The sequence below is a fragment of the Aptenodytes patagonicus genome, chromosome 5 (assembly GCF_965638725.1).
Source record: "Aptenodytes patagonicus chromosome 5, bAptPat1.pri.cur, whole genome shotgun sequence".
Taxonomy (NCBI): domain Eukaryota; kingdom Metazoa; phylum Chordata; class Aves; order Sphenisciformes; family Spheniscidae; genus Aptenodytes; species Aptenodytes patagonicus.
The window spans coordinates 68,372,029-68,392,672 of record NC_134953.1 but is presented as its reverse complement, the minus strand read 5'-3'; the positions used below and the strand labels follow the sequence as shown (position 1 = coordinate 68,392,672).

General features: G+C 53.7%; 2 protein-coding genes and 3 non-coding genes across 8 annotated transcripts in view; 4 read left to right on the top strand and 1 right to left on the bottom strand.

The window, feature by feature from the left end:
* Positions 1 to 4,070: 4,070 nt before the first annotated feature.
* Positions 4,071 to 8,055, bottom strand: TMEM53 (transmembrane protein 53). Of its 2 annotated transcripts, XM_076340337.1 has the most exons (4): positions 8,000 to 8,055; positions 7,281 to 7,393; positions 4,838 to 5,456; positions 4,071 to 4,333 (listed from the first exon to the last, which is right to left on the bottom strand). In XM_076340337.1, exons 1-4 carry the CDS (start codon positions 8,052 to 8,054, stop codon positions 4,200 to 4,202), a joined length of 921 nt encoding a protein of 306 aa, XP_076196452.1. In that variant the 5' UTR covers position 8,055; the 3' UTR covers positions 4,071 to 4,199. The 2 variants fall into 2 exon arrangements, with proteins under 2 accessions (XP_076196452.1, XP_076196453.1); XM_076340338.1 differs by lacking the exon at positions 4,071 to 4,333 and having other exon boundaries at positions 4,673 to 5,456.
* Positions 8,056 to 9,221: 1,166 nt separating this feature from the next.
* Positions 9,222 to 20,644, top strand: part of ARMH1 (armadillo like helical domain containing 1) — a 15,533-nt gene continuing 4,110 nt past the window's right edge. For 2 of the 3 annotated variants that reach the window (XM_076340334.1, XM_076340333.1), the window contains exons 1-10: positions 9,222 to 9,321; positions 11,613 to 11,826; positions 12,204 to 12,272; positions 12,802 to 12,968; positions 13,804 to 14,000; positions 14,193 to 14,277; positions 17,524 to 17,596; positions 18,577 to 18,706; positions 19,582 to 19,659; positions 20,446 to 20,551. In XM_076340334.1, coding sequence (XP_076196449.1) covers positions 11,621 to 11,826; positions 12,204 to 12,272; positions 12,802 to 12,968; positions 13,804 to 14,000; positions 14,193 to 14,277; positions 17,524 to 17,596; positions 18,577 to 18,706; positions 19,582 to 19,659; positions 20,446 to 20,551 — 1,111 coding nt within the window. In that variant the 5' untranslated portion in view covers positions 9,222 to 9,321; positions 11,613 to 11,620. Of the gene's footprint in view, positions 9,322 to 11,612; positions 11,827 to 12,203; positions 12,273 to 12,801; positions 12,969 to 13,803; positions 14,001 to 14,192; positions 14,278 to 16,869; positions 16,993 to 17,523; positions 17,597 to 18,576; positions 18,707 to 19,581; positions 19,660 to 20,445; positions 20,552 to 20,644 lie in introns of all 3 variants that reach the window. The other variant, XM_076340336.1, reaches the window with a different exon arrangement.
* On the top strand, positions 14,784 to 14,898 carry LOC143161484 (U5 spliceosomal RNA). Its single transcript, XR_012995548.1, has one exon. It is a non-coding gene; the product is annotated as a U5 spliceosomal RNA (small nuclear RNA).
* Positions 15,926 to 16,040, top strand: LOC143161459 (U5 spliceosomal RNA). The gene has a single exon (XR_012995525.1). It is a non-coding gene; the product is annotated as a U5 spliceosomal RNA (small nuclear RNA).
* LOC143161481 (U5 spliceosomal RNA) lies at positions 16,568 to 16,684 on the top strand. Its single transcript, XR_012995545.1, has one exon. It is a non-coding gene; the product is annotated as a U5 spliceosomal RNA (small nuclear RNA).

The window sequence follows — 20,644 nt, the reverse complement described above, 5'->3', positions numbered from 1 at the left end:
AGCAGCTGTCCTGTGAGCCCCTGCCTCCCTTGCCCATGACCAGGGCTGGATGCAGGAGCTGTGCGTAGGGTGTGCCCAGGAGTGCCAGAGGAAAGGGGATGCATTGCGGGGTCCAGACGGTGGCTGTGGCCCCCAGTTGTGCTATCCTGTTTCCTGACTGTCCCCCAAGCCCCCAGCCCCGTGTGCCGGCGTGTCCTGCCAGCCTTTCCGGAGAGCAGCGCTAAGCTCAGCTCCCTCCCCAGGGCTGGGGGGCTACGGGGAACCCAAGGGAGCTCCACAGTCCCGATTCACCAAGGTTTCCAGAAGCTGGACCGTGGTCTGTCTAACCACAACATTGCACAGATTCGCTTAAAAAATGGACAGCCCTTTCTGGGTGATGGAGAGGGAAGTGGTATAACCTGGCCTGCCGACATGGGAAGGGCAGTAAAGCTATTCCTGCCGTTAGACTTTCGGTTTTAACATTCAGTTAAAGCTGAGGAATAGGATCAAGTACAACTTCCAGGGGCAGGCAGCTCTAGGGCCAGATGCTGTTCCATATTAACTCACGAGCTCTACTTCTCAGCATCGGAGTTTGTTCTTGCTGGTCTTTTTCCTCGCCTCGAGAGGGGACTTTTTGCGGAAGATGCTCTCAGGCACGCCGTAGCGCTGGGCTGAGACGCGCTGTCGGGGTCTTCTCCAGCATCCGCTCTGCTCGTCTCCTAAACGAGAGATCTCTCCACGCAGGAAAGAGGGGGCCTGCTGCCACCTCGTGGAGCGCTGCTCCCTCCCGGGCCGGAGCATCCCACGCCCGGCCCGGCCGCCGCTGCGGTCAGGGAGGTTGGCACAGCCGCCCCTCTGCCAGCTGCCTCCTCCATCACCTCCACGGGGCGATGGAGACCAGCCTCACGCCTCCCCGCTTCTCTTTCTAGGAAGCGGCACATGGGGTCGGGTTGCTCGTTTCCATTTCCAGCCGTCCATGCATGCTTTTCCATCGGTGGCACAGCTCCACACATACGCCTGCGCCTTCCCAACGCCTACAAAGACGGGGCCTCAGCCCAAACACAATTTGCTGCCCCGACGCACAAAAGGCAACAGCAGACTTTTAAAACACCTTTATTAGGCGTGGGCTAAGGTCAGTCTTTGCCCAGGGGCTAGGGTTGAATTACTGGCACTGCAAGATGCTCCCCCCTGCTCCAAAATGCAACCCCTGGCTGGGCTGGATCGTGCCCCTGGTCTGCCCAGGTCTCTCCCAGCGCCGCGGAGGCAGCCTGGCTGCACGGACACCCTCTCACCGCAGCTACGCACCCTCCAGCCCAGGCACGCGGCCACCCTGTCCGCTAACCAAGCGGCTTTTTTCCTTTTTTAAAACCTTCCTGTAACATCACCGCTGCCTGGGGAGAGAATGCGGCGCAGGGGAGCGAGCTGGCAGCCAGCTCCCTCACAGGAAACACTCACAAATGGCTTTTGTTGCTGAGGAAAGGTTAATTTGTGCTCTTGCAAAATGAACGTAGCTGGGAAATACACAATGGCAGCAGCTGGCCCGCGGGCATCCTCCTCTCCCACCACCGCTGGTGTTCGGTCCACGCCGCTCCACCGTCTGCGCACGAGGGCTGGACTGTAGGAAAACGAGCTCCGGGCTCCCCAGGCAGAGATCGCCAGTGCCATATCCCGCTCCCTACCCACGAGGCAAGCCCAGGGACGCGGCACTTTTCCTCCCAAAGAGCAGATCTGCGATAGCCCTCCCATAGCTCATCTCAGAGATTCGCTTGGATTTGCCAAGATATCCCAACCTTTGGCTTTCCGTGTTCAGGCTGAAGCTCTTTAGAAACGCAGGCTGCACCAAACTGTGACAGTTTAGCAAGGATTAAGGGTTTGAGGCTGGGTTTTTTTTAAATCCAGTAGTGCTTGGACCCGTTCTTGGCCGTGTGCCTTCGGGCTCCAAGTTATTAACCTTCTGTTTCAAATAACAAGCAACAGAAATAAAGAGGGCAGAAGGGGGGAGGGCAAGTGTACATGCTGTATAGGAAAGAAGAGGGCAATATATCACACAATACATGTAACACATGGCTCATAATCATCAGTAAAACTTGCTGGGACACGGAAAACTAAACCCACCCAGAAGATTGGTGCCGATGACCTCACCTGTAAATCACTGGCTTGCTCGAGATCCCCCCCTGCTCTTAGAGAGTTGTGCACGTGAATTAGCCCTGAATTTCAAGTCAGTTTTGCAGCAGTGGAAATGCCTGTGAGCTGGTTCCCGCTCGCATAGCACCGGGCACCTCCGACTGCAGGGCTCCAGCAGGCAGCACCCACTCCCTGCCTGCTGCCCTGGAAAGCGGGGAGGTGGAACAGAGCTGGGCTGAGTTGGGGGAGCACCAATCCCGTGGTGGGGAGGTGAAGGAGGGGTGGAAGGTGTACTGACACACATGGGGCTCTTCCCGGAGGGAGCTTCGCCATCTCATCACACAGGGACAGAGGGTTTAGCTCCAGCTCCTGCCAGCCACACTCCGCAACAGCCTGAGTCCTTCAATAGTCGAAGTTCAACGCCCACGGCAATAAACAGGAACAGCAGATTCCCAGCCCAGCACAACTGTATTAATTCAGAGGCGTATATTATGGAGTGTTTAACTGTTCTGTAAATACTGAACCCGTAGAAACCAGCACGAGGGCAAGTGCTAGTTAAATAACCTTTATCACCTCTGCTCCCCAAGAGTTTTCACGGTGCCACAAACAGGCTGGATGCTCAGAAGACACAGCCCAGCTCTCCAGGAAGGCAGGAAAACATATCACAGCTCAGGAGTTATGGCACTGACAGCACAAACCAGGGGTCTGCTTTAAAAAGCTGGGAGATCTCCGATGGGCTTTCTGGGGACAGGGGAACGTGCCTGCCTTTTACAGGTCCAAACCCTAGGAACAGGAATTTCTTCATGAAAAGCAGCAGGCTGAAGGCTATCTTACCGCAGGGCAGCCCTCACAGCTCCTCTTCACAGTGGAAGCTGAAACTGGGATCACACCTACAGAAAACTGGACCCCGAGCAACAAGGGCCCCTGCGCCTGGAGCCAGTTTTCGCTTTAAAAAAATCGAAGACAAACCAGGCCATCAGCCCCTTTTCAGTTAATTCTCACCTATCCTATACACCCCAGTCCACCCTTTAAAACCACGCCTGACATGGGGTTATTCTTCGCTTTAAGTAAGGGTTGCCACACTAGCCTGCCAGAAACAGTTGTTCTGGCCACTGACCACGACTCACCCTGTGCTTCCACTTCTGTGAGGTGTTATGGCTCTCATTTTAAACTTCCAAATTATTTCAGTGCTTCCCCAGAGGCCTGCCTCTCTGCGTTTCGATTCAGAACAGCAAGTGCTTTGTAATTGTGGATGACAGCACCCCAAGGGTGGACGAGACAAGCACAGCAGCCCACAGGCAGCAAACAGCTGGAAAAATCCTCGTGCTTTTTATGTTCCTACCTCTCGAGGGCAGCCCCTTGTTCAAACAGGCCCATAGCCCTCCAGAGCCTGTTCCCAGCAACCTTTGACTAGGAATTTAAAGTCACCTAATCCTGTCCGCCGCATTATTAATTAGCTTGCAATGCTGTGACATGGCATAAACATGTTCTTAGCAGGCTCTCCTCTGTCTTTATCCCCGCTTCTCCCCAAAATAAACAACAAAACCCAGAACCAAACATGCCTGAAGCGCAGTGCAATGAGCTACTTTCTCACTAGGTGGAAGGAATTAATTTCTTGTATCACTAGTACACGCTGCATGGACAGCAAAGACTGATCATCTGAAGAGAACATTATGGGGAAAAACATTGAATTTCATGGTCATTTGTGGGCTGGAAGTGATCTAAGAAACACCCAGTATAAATCACAGCTCCAAGAGACAGTTTCATTTTTCTCTGCAGTTCCACCTTTCTATTTCTGAGGTCTTTCGGGTTACAGCTGTGCCAGTTTCGCTGCATTTCCAGATGCACAATATAGGCTGCTCAAAGACACACAATAATAAATGAGCAGTTCTCCAAGAAAGCAAAACTACTTGGGAGAACACACAAAAGACTGGAAGGAAGGCAAACAAAACACAAGACACATTCAAAAAGGTTAACTTAAATCTTTTGGTTGAAGAACGCAAAAGTTGTCACAAACATTCGAGCTCCCACCAAGGATCAGAGCTTTGACTGCTCCATCTATCTCAGCTATTTAACGGAACCAGATGACAGACTGGTCATACTGCCCTGCACAAGCCTTTCCCAGGTCTTACACTTGGCTTCTGGGCCTGATCTCCAGCAGGGAGTATAACAAGAGCTGGGATGCACCGAGAGAAGAGAGAAGTCCTGCAGAGCTGCTCCTGTTTGCTCGCTGCAAGATAAAAGAAATGGCAGAGAGGAAAGAAACAACAAAGACGTTGAAGAGCTGTATTGTAAAATCAGTACAAAGCAACAGAACATGCACATTGGACATCAAGGACAAGGAGACAACATGGAAAGCAGAGAACACGAGACAGGAAGAAACAAGTAACACTCGATGCGAAATTCTGGTCTGACACACCTTGGTAAAGCAGATCAACTTCAACCATGCTAGGATTTCACCTTCAGTACTTTAAATTAATCCATATCTACCTTCTGCTATACAAAGGCCAGCCTGGAGGCTTTCAGACTTGTAGATGGCGGAGGGGAGGGGAGGGGAGGGGAGGGGAGGAGGAAAAAAAAAAAAAAAAGCTAAGAAGTCTCTACTTTCCTCCCTTCAAAGACACAAAAGGGGTGGCATTTCCCATACAAGCTGAGCAAAGCAGAGGCGAACGTTGGAGGTCATTACACCACTAACGAGGTGAGCCCCCGACACAGTCAGACAGGAAAGTCATACAGAGGTTGCCGTAATAGGTGGGATACGCCCGCATATGGCTGACGTGAGCCGAATCCGAGAAGTCTATAGCTTTCACGGAGACACCGAGCTGCTGCCGGGCATCAGCCATGTGCTTAACTTCGCTGGCCTTGATGATGGCATCGGCTTGGGAATAGAGGTAAAGCTCAGGCCAGCGCGAGGGCGCTTTCAGCAGGGCATCGTAATGGCTCTCGTGGATGAAGCGGGTCAATGGGTACAGCAAGATCCGCAGCACGACAGCTGTAGTAGCAAAAGCAAATAGGAGGAAATACTTGAGCAGCACATTCGTGGATACCAAGACAGTTGCCAAGGCACGAAGGCCTCCTCTCAAGTTTCTTCTGCCAGGGGCACTATCGAAAATGGTGCCTGCCACTTTGAGGTTCTTAAATGGCTTGTGAGTGTGGAGCGCCTCGATGATGTAACGGTACAGCATGACACCACCATTGCTAAAAACATGAAAAAGAACCGGTCTGTTTTCAACGCTGTAGTCAAAGAGCAGCTCCAGGAGTCGCCTGGCTGGGGTCTGGAGGGATCTGATGCCAAAGGTCTCAGAGAAGAATATCATCCTCCATGAAGCCGTGTAGCGGATGACGGTGCACCCCTAAGAAGAACAGAAAGAGAGCCCACACACATTTAGGCTGTGCTGTAAATTACATGGAGTAGGCAAGCATCAGTACAAAGAACGTGAAAATTGGAGACAGGTTTCCAACAGAAACCACAGGGCCAGAAGAAAGCCTTTAGTGTCAGTAGCAAGGCACCAATATGAATAGGATTATATTAATCATAACAGCACACAGTATTATGAAAAGGTTTCTGCAGTAGCAGAGGCCTGGATTTGATGATGTTTGAGATCCTTTCAAATCTTGTACTAGCTGGCACAGCCCCTGGGGACATTGCCACCCAAGCTTTTATGAGCGTTAGTCTTCACCCAGGAAGAGAAAACCATCTCCCTGATTCACAAACCTCCAGTATCAGCCATTTTGGTAAGAAGGGCCTGCTCTGGTACACATCTAGTTCACAACATTGAAACAAACATAAGAAGGAGGAGGAACTTCCTCCTGTCCTTGGGTAGTACTTGTTTGCAGCCGTCTCTAAGTCTCACCCACAATCAACACTGACATGATTTTCATGAGCCTTTCTGAAACGTTCCAGCTGTGCAAATGAAGAGCACTGGTTCAGAGATTCAGAACGCCTGCACAATTGCCTTTACAGTTAAGGCCTTACATTTAGGTGTAGATTGGGAAACAGGATCTTGAAGGAGTTTCTAAATAGAGCAGATGGAACTACATTTATAAATGCTTTAGATCTTTTCTATCACCTAAACTCACTGACATTACACACTGACAAACACAAGGCAAAGCCACCAAGACAGCCCTCCCGCCCAGAGCTCCCTAAACAGTGAACGAGGAAGCAGAGGATATCAAGTTCTTAAATCAAAGTCTTCTACACCGTCTTGCCACAGTTGCAGCCACTTCCTCATTAGGGAGCTAAGAAAACCCTTTCTCTCCTTTCCCATTCCTATCATCTTTCTGATAGAAAATTATTTTCAAAAAAGTTAGCATGCTGCCATGTAATGTGCTCCTCACCTGCTCAGCAGCATCTCTTAGTCACAACAGTCACTTAACAATTAATTCTTCACTAGAACAAGCCAATTCATGACTCTTGCACTGGATTACACATTAACGATAGACTTGTTAATGTACAAACTTTTCCACCTATAGCTGAAACAGGAAAAAAAAAAGTCTAATGTTTCAGTGGGTCCCCATACTACAAGCTGGGGTCATTCCAGTAAAATACAGTATTAGAAAGGAAAATATCATAACTTAGGGAACTAGCAATCGGACAGACCTCTCTAGTTCAAACACAAGGAGTTCCTAGTGAGCAGGTGTGACTGTCATAGGATGGCTGTTTCACAGACAGGATAAAACGAATTTGGATTACAACATTTAGATGAATCATCTTCACGGGAAGGAAAAGCCGAAGGAACAACAGATGCTGATGTGCTCTGTCAGTCCTCAGCCTGGCCTCACCTAGTCTGTGCTGTGGCCTATTAGCAAGCAGTAAACGCATAATCTTTCCCCGTATGTTGACCTGTTTGGAAAGCTAACACAGTTCATGTCATTCCTGAATAGTCTCACAACTTTAAAAGCCTTAAAATACTCCAGTGATTCACACAACAGCGGAAAGTTTCTCCAAGGAAGTATTTTTATCTCAGCTGCACACACAAAGATGACATCAGCAACTGTTAGATAACGCTGCCTGGGCTCCGAGAGACAAGGAGCTTTCAATGACAAGAGAACTCGCCACTCCCAACGACTCTTCAGACCAAGAGAGGCTTTAGAGCGATTCTACCAACATGGAGAAAAGAGGCGGTTTCTCAGAGAGCTGTATGACAGTGTCATGAAAATATAAATAAACTACTCACCTTCTGACTGTAGATTGCACTGTATTTGGCCAGGTATTTGTCCTGGCAGCCTGCCCAACCTAGAAGGATCACCACAGGCTGACCATCTGCATGCCCCGTCTCTGTACTGTTCTCTGAAACAAATCACAAGATTTAAAATAATTGTCCTCCAGTCTACCAGAATCAGAACTTACGGCAACTTGCCTGGTTAACAAAGTTTAAAGGTAATGGTGAAGCGGGTATTAGCTTAATTTCTCAGTCAGTTATGAATATGAAACATCCCAGTTTCACTATGTGGGCATGCTCAGCAGGACAGGACAGCACAGTTTCAGTCCCTGCAGCCTCCCAAAGCTCTCCACTGATGCAAAGCCAGCAGCGTGCAGACCGCCACGGGGGGCGGAGACCCCCTCCTCACGCCTCCCGGGAGCTGGGGAGGCATCAGAGACTGCTGCCCACCTCCAGGGGGGGAAGGGAAGTGCCCTGCCCTGCCCTGCCCTGCCCTCCAGGAACTACCAGACACCCGGTACGGCACAAGTGTCTCCACGGCTCCCTCCCCCCGCACCCTGACGGGATCCCCAGGCCCCCCGTGGGGACCCCCCCCCCTCTCAGGGGTCCCCCAGGCCCGGTCCCCCCCTCTCCACCCTCAGGGGTCCACCAGTCCCTCCTGTCATTAGGGTCCCCCGGGCCGGCCCGCCCGCCCCTTCACCCGCAGGGCCCCCCAGGCCCGCTCGCCCCCGCACCGCGGGCCTCCCCGGGCGCCAGCTCCACCGCCGCCTCCAGCCCGCGGGCCCCCATCGCCGCGCACTCCCGCCTCACACCCCACCGGCGCTTCCGCTCTCCCTACCGGAAGCTCCGCCCCCCTACCGCTCCCGCAGCCAATGGGAAGGAAAAGCGTCCACCCCGCCTCACTCTCCGTCCCCTCCCCTCCCCGCCTCCTAGTTCCTTAGCAACGCGCCCTTAGCACCCGGCCCGGGCTGGGCGCCCCGCCCACCGGTGGCGGAAACTGGCCCACCCATTGGGCCGAGGGGGCAAAGGCGGGCCGCGATTGGTTCGGCTGCGGTGTCAGTTATTCTGCGGGGTATCCGCCCCCTCGGGGAAGGTGAGAGGGAGTGAGGGGCTGAGGCGGGCGCTGCGGTTGGCGGGGCTGTAGGGCCTGGGGGGGGGGTCGCAGTCAGGGCGGCGTGGGGGCTGAGGGGGGTTGTTGGTCCTGAGCTGGGCGTTTGGGTCGTGGGGGCGGACACGGGGGCTGGGGTGGGCACTGGGATCGGGGAGCGTGTGAGGGACTGTAGGGCCTGGGGTGGGTTTTGGGGTGTGGGGGAGCACAGGGCCTGTGGTTGGGCTAGATCAAGCCTGGTGGGATGGTTGGGCCTGGGGCGGGGAATGTTGAGGCTGCAGTGGATTAGGGGGGTAGGGGCTGGGATGGATGTAGGGGTCAGTGCAGGGCCTGGCTGGGGGTGAGGGGAGAGGAGGGGCTAGGTTTGGTTGTGGCTGGGGTTAACAGTGGGGCTGGGAGGCAGGACATGTAGGTGAGAGAGGGGCCAGCGGGATTGTGGGTTGATAGGGGCTGGGTAGAAGGCATTGGGGTACACTGAGGAAGGTATATTGTGTGTCAGGAGGGTTGTGGGGGACTTGAGGTACGGCAGGAGAGGGTGAAGCCTGCTAGGGAAACAGCAGTTTTACTTGAGGCTGGGCACAACCTTGATGTTGCAAGATGCAGAGGTAGCACCAAATCACTGTCACTCTGTCCTTCCGTGAGTCCAAGGCCATCAGTCCCTGGCACCTCACACTCAGACCGCGGCTGATGCAGCACCAGTCTGCCTTTTGATCTCAATCTGATGATTTAGCAGCACTCTGGATGTAAAGAACTGCTGAATTGCCAGAGCCAGTTCCTAAATCACTTGTGTGTTTCTTGGCAGGAAAAAAGCACTGCCCTGACCCAGTCTTGTTTTGATTATTAGGTCCAATGGACTGAGGTGGCAGCCCAGCACTGTTGAGAGCAGAGTTTGAAGCCAACAAACAGGAGTTATGTGCTGATGCTAGCACTGACAAACCACTCAGGCAAGTCATTTAACTTCCCTGTTTCTGCATGTTCCCATATGTAAAATGGTCATAATAAAAATACTCATGTACATTTTCAGGGCACTTTGCAATGTCGGCTTAAAGGCTACTATGCCAGCAGATGCTGTTATTATAGCAGCCAGGGGCAGATACCACTGTATCCTCAGAAGCCTCATGTGATTATTGTTTCAAACTCTTCTTTTCTTTGCCATTGATTCGTAGGCAAGCCCTTTGTATCACTAAAATCCTCACGTCCAGAGGCTGGTGCTGGTATTTCTGAATAGTGGGGGGGTTACTGCAGCTTTATAATAAAAATAGGATAGCATTACACCGCCAGCATCTTAAACGCAAATATGGAAACGTTAATTTAGAATCAATTTTGGGATGTTTCAGACTGTAAAGTTCTTTTAACTAGATCTCTGTTGAGGATAGAGGAGCACTTTATGGGACTGTAAATTTCATGCAAACAGTCTCTGTGAAATACAGATTCCCCCTACACACTAGCTGTTCTCTCAATATCAATCATATGCCTTGCAAGTAATGTTTCACAAATATTCTGTAAATCACAGGAAAATGCTCGCAATAATGTGAAATATGACTTTCACTTGACTGTTTCACCAGAGGCCCCTAACAGGCCGTTCTCCTGTCAGCACTAACATTTGTTATGGCTAATAACATTTTCAATCACAACTATTTTGGGAAAATGGATTTATTTTAAACCTGCTTCCCTGCAAAGGAGATCCTGAAAACGCCCTGCCAAGGACACAGACTCCTTACAGAGCACAGACCGTTAATTCCCAAATGAAATTTCATCTCATCTTAATTCTCAAACGTTGTTTCATAGCCAGCTTTTTGAAGACTTCGTTTGTTTGTTTTCAGGCACCGAGGTGCATGTTCACCTCTTGGTCATTATTTTCAGTCTAGGTCAGATAACAGCAATAGAACGTTACTTTTGAGCAGGTATCTTGGGGATATTCTGGAACTGATTTGGAATTTTGCTCCAGGTTCTAGGAGAAAAGGCTCAAGATCTTTGTAGATAGGAAATTGGTAATCTTGGTGACTTGTATTACCTTGAAAGAAACTTCTTGTTCTGAAACCCAAAGATTTTGTGTCATTTTCATTTTTTTTCTCTTAAACTACACTTTAAATAAAACCTAAAATGGTGCTTTTCTTATGTAGGAAGTCCAAGAACTGTATTAGACAAGGCATGAATTCCTTTCTTATCCTCAGGCACGTTGACACAGCTTGGTGGAGGACAACGTGCCTGTGCTAATGCAGCTGTCTGTGACCTTGTCCCTTTTTCTGCATCTGTGTATGTACGCAGATACTGATGTTTAACTGCGAGGCTCCTTGAGATTGGTCAGTGTCTGAAAGCCGAACGCATACGTGTCAGTGGAATTCTCACCTACCTGAATGAACAGAGAGCTTAATCCTCTGACATTGCATCCCCCTATTAAGTGCACCTTCACATTTGTCAGGCTGGAACAGGGGATATCATACCGAGCCAGGAGCGTGCCAAAGAAACTTGGCAAAATATGGATTGCTTTATTTAACACCTGTGTGAAGGGATAGAAGGAAGTGCAGGCAAGGGATGTTTCTGGAGCTTCTGTCTTCTTGCATATAGTTCTTATCATTTCAGGTTTTCTTAGATAGTTTAAAAACATGCCATAGAAATTAGATAAGGAAAAAGCAGAGCAAATGCCTGTCATGCCAAAGGGTCCCAAAGCGCTCTCCCACTGCCAAGGCCAAGCACATCTTCCTGGAGGGCATGTAGGCCCAGTCCAAATGACTGTCGCTCCATCACGTGAGTGAGGGCATGCTGCGCTGCTGTGCTAACAGGCATTTACAGCCCCCTTGACCCTGTCACTCCCCATAAATCCATACCTATTTGTGCTCTCATTTCACCCTATTTATTCTCTGGCAGGTCAGATATGAGACGCAGTGTTCATATCATGAGGCTAGCGAGAAACCAAGGCTGGGGTAATGGGTAAATGACTTTATTAACAGAGCAGAGAAGAGAGCTCCTCTGGTGAAGCCACCTGCCCTGGAAAATAATCTCAAGTCTGTCACAGGCTCATTGTGCAGCTTCAGACATACCAGGAACTCTCCTTCTGCCTCAGTTTTCCTATCTATGAAATGAGTGTAAAGGAAAATGAGATTAAATTAATGGCTAGTAAGTGCTTTAATATTATTTGCCAGAGATTTTTAATGTAATTCTGGTGGTAATTCCTTAGTACAGACTTTTTCTATCTTCAAAGCCCTTTTCTAACTTCTTTCTCACTTTTCTCTAGGCAGAAGAGATCATGACTTCTGTCAAAGAGCAGGAAGCCATCAGGAAGCTCATGGTTTTCTTGCAGGAATGGGATAGTGCCCACAAAGTTGCTCGAAGCCGCATCTTGGACAACTTCATTAAAAGCAATGACGGCAAGACAGAACCAGAGCTGGAGCTGGAGTTCTCCCAGGGAGCCAGCTTGTTTCTGGCTCGCCTAACAGCATGGCTCAGGATGACGTATCTGTTTCCTTGGACAGCTGGAGGTGGCGTGTGGTAGTGGGATGGAGAGGAAGGGAAAGTTCTCTACCAAAAATTTGTTTAAAGAATAAGCTTCTGTATGGGGACATCCATATCCAGCCGTGTTCTGCAGGGTTAAAAAAAAAAAGGCTATCTAAAGATGGAACTGAAGGGAAAGTCATGTAACCCAGCTCTCAGGGACCTAGAAATAGTGTTTTTTCTCACATAGGGACGAGCGTGCTGCCTCTGCACGCCTGTGAGAGGAAGGGCCATGCTCTCCTGCAGAGAGAGTACCCACTTCAGACCTCCACATTGCCAAAGGCTGTCTGGGGGACACCGCGATGGTCTGTAAATCCCTCCTTAGCCTTGTCAAACAGCTACACGTACAGCACATGCCTCAACAGGCTGCTCAAGTCCGTTGGCATCTTCTTATCTGCTGCAAGTGGGTGAGTATAGAATGTCACTGTGTGAGAGGTACCGTGGGGAAGGCACACAAGGGTGAGGGGGTGAGCAGATAAAGAAAATAACAAGTCCTTGGCGGTCTTTTGGGAGGGCCGTGTAGGCATTTCAGGCAAGGCAGGCCCCAGTGAGGCTTGTGGTAGGAATTTCAAGTGCTCTCAAAACCAAATCCACTGCTTGTGCATGTCTCCAGAGCCACCGGGTCACTGACACGATGTGGAAGGAGCGCGATGAGAGTCTGAGTGCGGAGACAGGGCTTTCTGTGCCTGTGGTTCACTATCGGAAATGAGCACAGGGTAAAATGGGAGCTGGTGACCCGCTGGCAGCAAGGTGTGCTGCCGGCGGGCAGCTGCCTCCACGGTCCAGGCTGAGCCTCCTTGTGTTCACTGCCCGGGCACCGGGCACCCGCTGCAGCGAGGCAGGAGGTGGTGGTTCCCAGGAGCACAGCGTGCTGACAGAGGAAGGTGGGCTCCAAGGCAGGTGACACTTTTGGCTCTGTTCCCCCTATCCTTGCAGACGCAGATACCTTACTGAATTTCTGGAGATCGGAGGTGTCTCGATTCTCCTGGAAATACTAGGGCTGAACCACCTGAAAGAAGAGGACAAAAGGGAGTCTGTAAAGCTGCTGCAGCTCGTCGCAGACGCTGGCAGGAAGTATAAGGAGCTCATTTGTGAAAGCTATGGTAGGCGGCGTGTCCGTCCGTGCTTTTGCCTAATTCAGGCGAGGATGTTCTCCCTGACCTCTGGCCCCCGGGGCTGCTCGCAGCGCTGAGCCACTCCCTTCCCTCCACCTGCCCGATGGCAGACTGCCGCAGCGTTTCTCTGGCTGGAAGGGGTTCAGAGTCTTGGCTATTGTTGAGCAGTTGCATTTCATCCCCTCTCTCAGTTTTTAATGAGCTCGCTTTCTTTACAGTCGTTTCTTTTGATGCGATATTGCTGTCCTGCTGGTTGCAACTGCTCCAGTTAAACCACAAAACAGTTCCCATTCTTACCTGCAGCGTTCACCTACTGCAAACTTTCCCAGACTTCCCCTGTGGGGCTGGGAGGGTTTTGCGGCTTGTATCTTTTGAAAGAGCATTACAGCGGTTTTTTGTCTGTTTTTTCTCCTGGGCAGTGGAAGCCAAACCCCTTTAGCTGTTCCGTAGTTCGGATTACATTGTCAGAGGCCATGGGGCGATACCTGCCGCCACAGCTTCCTCCAAGGGAGGTGAAGCGGCAGGATCAGCAGAGGGATCCTTAGCAGCACCGTTGGCATCCCAGTGCCGGATTCTCTGCTTGTGTAAACGCCTGCAGAAGGGCCTTGGCCACCTACTCCAGCTGAGAATTTTGCCGACTGGTTTTCCAGTTGGTGGTGTGGCTCCTGACAAGGACAAAGAGCTTTTTTCCTGGCTTCTGTTCTTCAAGCCACACTTCGAGTGGGATGTGGTGCTGGGTTCTCTCGGGGTGTCAGTGAAACAACTGAGATGGGTGACCCAGACTCGTCCAGGCACACGACTTGGCGTCTCTTTCTCTGCACAGGGGTGCGGTCCCTTGCCGAGTTCTTGGCCACTTCCAAGTCAGCAGAGGCTCAAGAAGACGCCCAGGTTCTGCTGGACTCATTGGGCCGTGGCAATCCCAAGTACCAGAACCAAGTCTATAAAGGCCTCATTGCTGTGCTGCCCTGTGCCTCCCCCCGAGCCCAGCAGCTGGCTCTGCAGACCCTCAGGGTCATGCAGGTGGGTAGTGGGCCCAGCTGGGCATGAAGGGCAGTGTTAGCTTCCGTGTCTGTCCTTCCTGCCCCGGCAGGAGCTGGGCTGGTCCCCTTGGTGTTAGAGGGTGCACTGGGCAGCCCCTGTGCTTGGAGGGTAACGAACGGCCTGGAGTACTGTGTGAAGACTGCCTCTGCCGCTCTGCCCTTTTCCCCCTAGGACATGGTGGGAGAGGCCCCCTCCGTCCTCGTGGAGCCCGTGCTGGGTGTGCTGTGCTCGGTGCACCTGGAGGTCCAGTACGAAGGTAGGACCCGTTTTGCAACCCTGGGCGGTGGTCAAGGGGGCCTGGGGGAGGCCATGTCTGGGGGAGGCCATCTCCAGGCTCAGGCAAGTGTGGCAGGGGCATGGGGAAGGGCGATGGGGGCGGAGGGCAGGGGACGGGAAGCCTCGGCCCGTGCGGCTCCGGGACCCGCGGCGGGGCCGGACGAGCGCAGCAGAGTCCCCGCTCCCGCCGGGCTGCGGCCATGCTCGGTACTGAGAGCCGTGGGCGCCTCATTAGCATGCGGCTTATTAGCATTCGTCTTATTTGCATACCCAGGGTGCACCGCGGACCGGCGGCACGGCCCCGGTAGCGCTGTCCGCCGCCGCAGCTCCCCGAGGCCGCTCGGGTCCGGGCGCGGGGCCGTGCCCATGTGCGCCGCCGGGGGAGCCGGCCCGGAGCGGCGGGGGGCCGGGCGGGAGCGGCGGCAGTCGCCGTGTCCGGCGGAGCGACAGCCGGGGGTGGGTACTTGTGCGAGCGGAGGAGCTGTCATACTCCGGTTTCTCTTCAGATCGCATAAATCTTTCGCCTTTTACTAAAGATTTCCGTGGAGAGGAACAAGCACGAGTGTCGAGGAATTTTTTGAGGCTCCATTTCGGTGGAGCTGCCCCTTTTCTGGTCAAAAATAGATTCCGAAGTGGAGGGGGACGCGAGCACTGTGGGGCTGGGGCAGCAAAGATCTGCTGAGGGGCTGCTCCCGCCGCCGGTGTTTAAGGTGGAGCTGGCCCGGCCCGCCTTCCCGCAGTGCTGACGCCGCTGCTCGGACCTCTCCGCGCCGCCCCTACCGCCGCCGGGGGCGGCCGCCTCGTTACCCTTGTCTGGTCAAAAGATGAGCGAGCGAGCGGGCGGGGGCTCAGGCGGCCCCTTCTCTCGGGCCGGGCGATGCAGCGGGACCGCTGCCTGCCAGCGGTTCGGGCTGCGGGAGAAGCGGTTAGCTGGGGACCTGCCCCGGGCGCGGCGGGCCCGGCACAGCAGCGCTGTCCCGGGCGCTCCGGACTCGCCCGGGCCGCCGCTCCGCCGCTGTTGGCGCCGCGGGGCTCCTAGGCGCGCCCAGTCGTTACCGCCCGGGGCTTAGCGCCGCGCGCGGGGCCCGGCCGCCTGCCCCCTCGCCGCCGAGCTCCGGTCCGTGGCGGCGGAAGCGGCGATGGGGTCGTACGGAGGCCTCTCCCGGAGCCCATCTTCCGCCTCCGCGCAGCGCTGCCCGCGGGGTCCTGGCCCCTTTCCGCTCGCTGTCCCCGGCCGCCGCCCCGGCCGTTCGCTCCCACCCGGCTATCCGGTGCCCGACCGGGCGCCGCGCGACGCCGCCCAGCGCTGCCTCCCCCCCTCGCTGCGGCGCCGGGGGCGGGGCGGGCCGCCTCATTAGCATGTCCCTCATCAGCATGGCTCCGATTAGCATACCCAGGGTGCAGTGTGGGGCAGCGCCGTGCCGGCGCTGCCGGCCGCCGCCGCCCTGAGGCGGCGTGGCCGGTGGGCTCGGACCGAGCCGCGGCTGTCGGTAGCCACGGCGAGCCGGTGTCGGGCCGTGTGGGGCGGCGGCGGCAGGAGGGGCGGGGGGCGCGCGGCGGAGAGGGAATCGCCGTATCCTTTGTGACGGCAGCCGGGGATGGGTACGTGTGCGGGGGAAAGAGCGCTCATACTCCGGTTTCTCTTCAGATCGCATAAATCTTTCGCCTTTTACTAAAGATTTCCGTGGAGAGGAACAGGCACGAGTGTCGAGAAATTTTTTGAGGCTCCATTTCGGTGGAGCTACTCCTTTTCTGGTTAAAAAGCAGAGCTGACGCGCTTACAGGGCAGAAGGAAAATGTGTGCCGTGTTTAGGTCACGTCTCCCCAGAGGGCAGGGGGAGACACGATCATTTTCGGTTCGGGCTGGAGGAAGAAAGGCCCTGCTGCGGGACCGGCCCCGGGGGCGGTGGAGTTGGCCCGGCCCGGCCGCCCGCAGCGCTGACCCCGCTGCTCCCGCCCCTCCGCGCCGCCCCTGCCTTCCCCTGTCACCGCCAGGAGCGGCCGCCTCATTAGCATGTATCGCATTACCATTCGGCTGTTTTGCATACCCAGGGTGCACCGCGGCGGCGCCGCTCTTCCCCCGCCCCGCTGTCCGCCGCCGCGGCCGCTCCCGGCGGCCGGTCCGAGCTGTTCGGCTCCGCGCGGCTTGTGCGCCCGCGGCGGGGCCGGGCCGGGCCGGGGGCCGCGGTGCGGGGTCGGGCGGGCGCCCGTCGCCCTGAGTTGTGTGGCGTGGGTCGGGCGGGCGGTGTGCCGGGGGCGGTGTGGCGGTCATACTCCGGTTTCTCTTCAGATCGTATAAATCTTTCGCCTTTTACTAAAGATTTCCGTGGAGAGGAACAAGCACGAGTGTCGAGGAATTTTTTGAGGCTCTGTTTTTTTGCAGAGCTGCCCCATTTCTGGTCAAAAACAGAATGAACTGCATGTTGAGCTTTGTGACCGTTAGAACCGTTAATCTGCAACGGTCTGGTCTTAGAGCCCTTGCCAAGAGAAGCGAACCCAAATCCCTGCCCCTCTCCACAAACGCATCCAGAATTCGAGTCCCTGTGCTGACAGGGGCTCCCCTCTCCTCCAGCCATCCAGCTGCTGAAGGCCCTCATGGCCCACGAGGTCCGGCCGGCCCTGCTGAAGGGCCTGGTTGCATTACTGACGCCACCCAGGAAGAAAGCATTTACCTTCTGCAACAAGACCGATGAAGGTAAAAGAGCTGACCAAGGCCTCCGAGTACACAGCAGGCCACGGCCTGCCAGGGCGACCAGGGGGGTGTTTCTCCTAAGGTCCCTCATCTCCTTCTGCAGGGCTCAGCTGTCACCCTGACTCGTATGGGAGGAGGTGCAGCGGGCTGCTCCTTGAGGCGAGGGGCACAGCAGCAAGGGCTGCCCAGGTTGAGGCACTGCTTGCCTGCAGCACTAATGCTAGCGTGCAGGCTCCCAGCGACCCACTGAGGTCTGCTGAGCGAGGATGATGAACAGTTCCAGCCCCGGGTGTTTACTTCCCCTGACTCAGCAGAGCAGGCCACAGTGGCCCAGGCTCTGAGCTGAGGGCATACTGAGCACAGATCCTTGCCGGGTACTATGTATGATACATAGCCACAGGGTTTCCCTAAGGCGTTTCCTGAAAAACTACATCCTCCTTTCATTCTAGCAGTGTAACCCCACCTCCCCTCCCTTCTAACATCTTAGAAGTGTTTCAAAGCATCATTCTCACCTTCCTAATGTTCCTCATGCAGATCCAACCACACTTTGCCTGAGGGAGCCCATGCTGGTGTATATTCAGCAGGCAGCTGCTGCAAAAGTCATTGGGTAAGAAACTCTGGAGCAAAACCCACAGGAGCATAAAAGGGACCTTAGAGAAGTGGCTTCCTTTGGGTGGGAAAGGACTGGGATGTGTTCCTCGCAGGGAGCATTCACCTCTGGCACTGCTCTCTGAGTACCCCAGCTCTGCCAAGTCTCCAGTACTAGGCTGTTCAGAGATGGGGTGCGTTCAGGAATGGGGCAGAGCCGCTGCCTGCAGAGAGCAGTGCTCAGACCCTCCCTGCTACTGACACTGGAGCTGGCTTGAAGTTTTATTTACAGGGAGACATGGAATCCCATCTGCTCTGGCCCTGTGTGCTGTCACGGTGTCCCCTTTATGGCTGGGCCTGGAAGCAATGTGTGTGTGTCCTGCCACAGCACAGGGCTGAAGGGTGCTGTATTGCTCATGGCCACTGTATTCTCCACATAGCTGGGAGCCACAATGAGCAGTGCAACACCCTTATTTAACATCAGCCACCCAATGGAAAAATCTAGTGCCTACGATTGACTGCAGAATCCTTAAGGAAATTCAGCCGTTTATGCTAAAATTGGTTCGTTCAGTATGAATTTCCTGCAGTGTCCACAAGATAGTGCTATCAGAACACTTTTCCTGCAAAAGCAGATGACAGAAAACCCCTGGTGGGTAGGGAGACATACTGGAGTGTCTTCCAGGGACATGCTCACAGAAGTAATGGTGGTGGTGTTTGAGTCCTGGGTTCTTTATGGTCACACAAGAAACTCGCTAGACTTTCATACATACCAGGAAGCTCCATTAAACAATTGGTTCTCAGCAAGCCCACACGTTAAATGATTGCTAATCCATGCACAGCCAAACATTTCTTGTTTATTTTGAAACTCTCCTGTCTCTTGGTGCTGCTGGGTGGGAACACATCATTTTCCATTGGGGTCACACCAAGAGGCCCAGACCCAATTTGTTGTGTGCTTCTTCCCCCATACGGGGTAGGGGCTGATGGCCTATCTCATTGCAGTGTATTAGCCAAGGAGTCAGCAGAAGTGGCTGAAGAGCTGATCCAGCTGAAAGCGGTACATGGCCTGATGGTTGCTTCGGGGAACCTGGATTATGTGGCCAGCCAGAGACATGCCAGCATCTCCCTGGAGGTGAGCGTGGCGGTACATGGCAGCAGACATCATAGCACGGGGTCTGCTCCCAGAGCACCTGAGCAGAAAGGCTTCCTACACTGTGGGGTTTTTTTTTTTTCCTTAAGCATAGCAGACACAGGCTTATTTAGAAAGGCAGGAGTGACACTTCCTTCAGGAAAGAGCTGTGTTTCCCCTCCTGTCTGCCTCCCTCCTGCCACCCCCCACACATAGGGTGCTGGGAAGCCAATGTTGGCCCTCACACCTCTGTTCTACCTCCAGGCTTGCTGTGGGTAGCAAGCACAGAGCTAAGGGGCTAACCAAGACAATTTGCCTGGAGCAAGACACTAGCACGGAATTATAAGCAGGCTATTTTTTCCTGCTGGTGCTGGGTAAAGAGTTTTGGCCTGCCTCAGCACAGCTCTGCCTGTGTAACAGCCACAGGGAAGGACCATGGGGTGGGTGGGAAGGGCTGAATGAGTGATGGCTGAGAACCAGGCTGCTCAGGGTGAAAGAGGGTTTACAAACCTACCTGGTAATACAGAGGGCCAGTGCACCCTTTCCTCTGAGTAGGCACCGACAGCACAGCAGGATGAACTCCCTGGCAACTGCTGCACTGCAGTCATTTCACTGAAACACCTTCCCTCCTCTCAAGAATGAAGGTGGGAACTGGCACTGGAGGAGGGCAGGGGGGAACAAGGTGAGGCTTGAGCAGGGACCCACAAGTTCCTCTTGGTGTGTTCATGAAGTGCCATCAGTGGCACCAGCACTAAAGGTCAGGGACTCACTGGCACGTGACACAGATTGTCTGGAGCCACATCATCCATGCAGCTCTACCCTCTATACACATACTCACATCCCTTCTCCCTACACACCAACTCTCTGTTCTGTTGCAGTATTTTGTCCACACGTTTCCCATTGTGGAGGAGTGCGTAAAGAAGGCACTAGGACACACACTGTTCCAGCGCTTTATGGTAAACATGCCTCCCTTACAGGGTTTATTTGTGGCCCTAGGACCTTGATCTGTTTTGCAGGGATGTAGGGACTGGATTTCTTTTCACAAGAAATTCAGTCTTGCATGAGAGCCCAGAAATAAACTGAGCCACCCTTTGAGAAGTGCTCACATTCAATCTCGGTGTTCAGGAAGATATTTGCTCTGACAGCCCCAAGACAGAGCAAGGAGGGATCTCAGACTACTGCTACTTCTGTGGCAGCGGGAACTTGATGTCAGAAGTGTGAGCTGAAGGGCCACTGAGGCAAGAGGTGAACTGAGCTCCTCCAAATCAGGTCCCTCCTGACTCTAGCTCCTGGGGTGGAGATACAGATTAGTAAGGTTAGGTCCAGGGAGGAAAGGTGGAACAAATAAGGGACAACATTTTGTTCCTTGTACCCAGGCCCATCCTTACTCACCCCAAGACACCACTGGGCAAGACTGGATAATCCAAGTGTAGTAACATCTGAAGTGGAACAGGACTGCCTTGCTTTAGTCCAAACTCAGTAGGGTATAACAGCCCTTTTACTCTGGATGTGCCATCTTAACATGATGCAGGTAGAGCCCAGATACAAGTCAGCTTTGACAGTTCAGAGGCCCTTAGAGTGCCCAGCCCCACACTGCTTCCAGCACCTAAACTGTTGATTGCAAAGTGCCCCAGCTGTGGGGGAGGATCCTGTTGGGGTTGAAGTATCCCCTCTCTAGCTGCTTGTCACTACTGCTACTGGCCCACATCCCATTAAGATCTAACTCTTGCTGCCTTTTCCAGGACAGTCCTGAGACCTGGTACACAAAAATGGACCCGGTCCAGGCTGAAGAACTGGCCTCCAATACAGCAGACATCCCCAGAGACATAGCAAGGATGCAGTCCACAGGTGTGTGCAGCACTGGGGGCACAGTCACTTAAGTTACACCCTTTACTTTCAGGGGCAGAAGGCAGCTCAGGAAGCAGGAGACCAGGGTAAGGG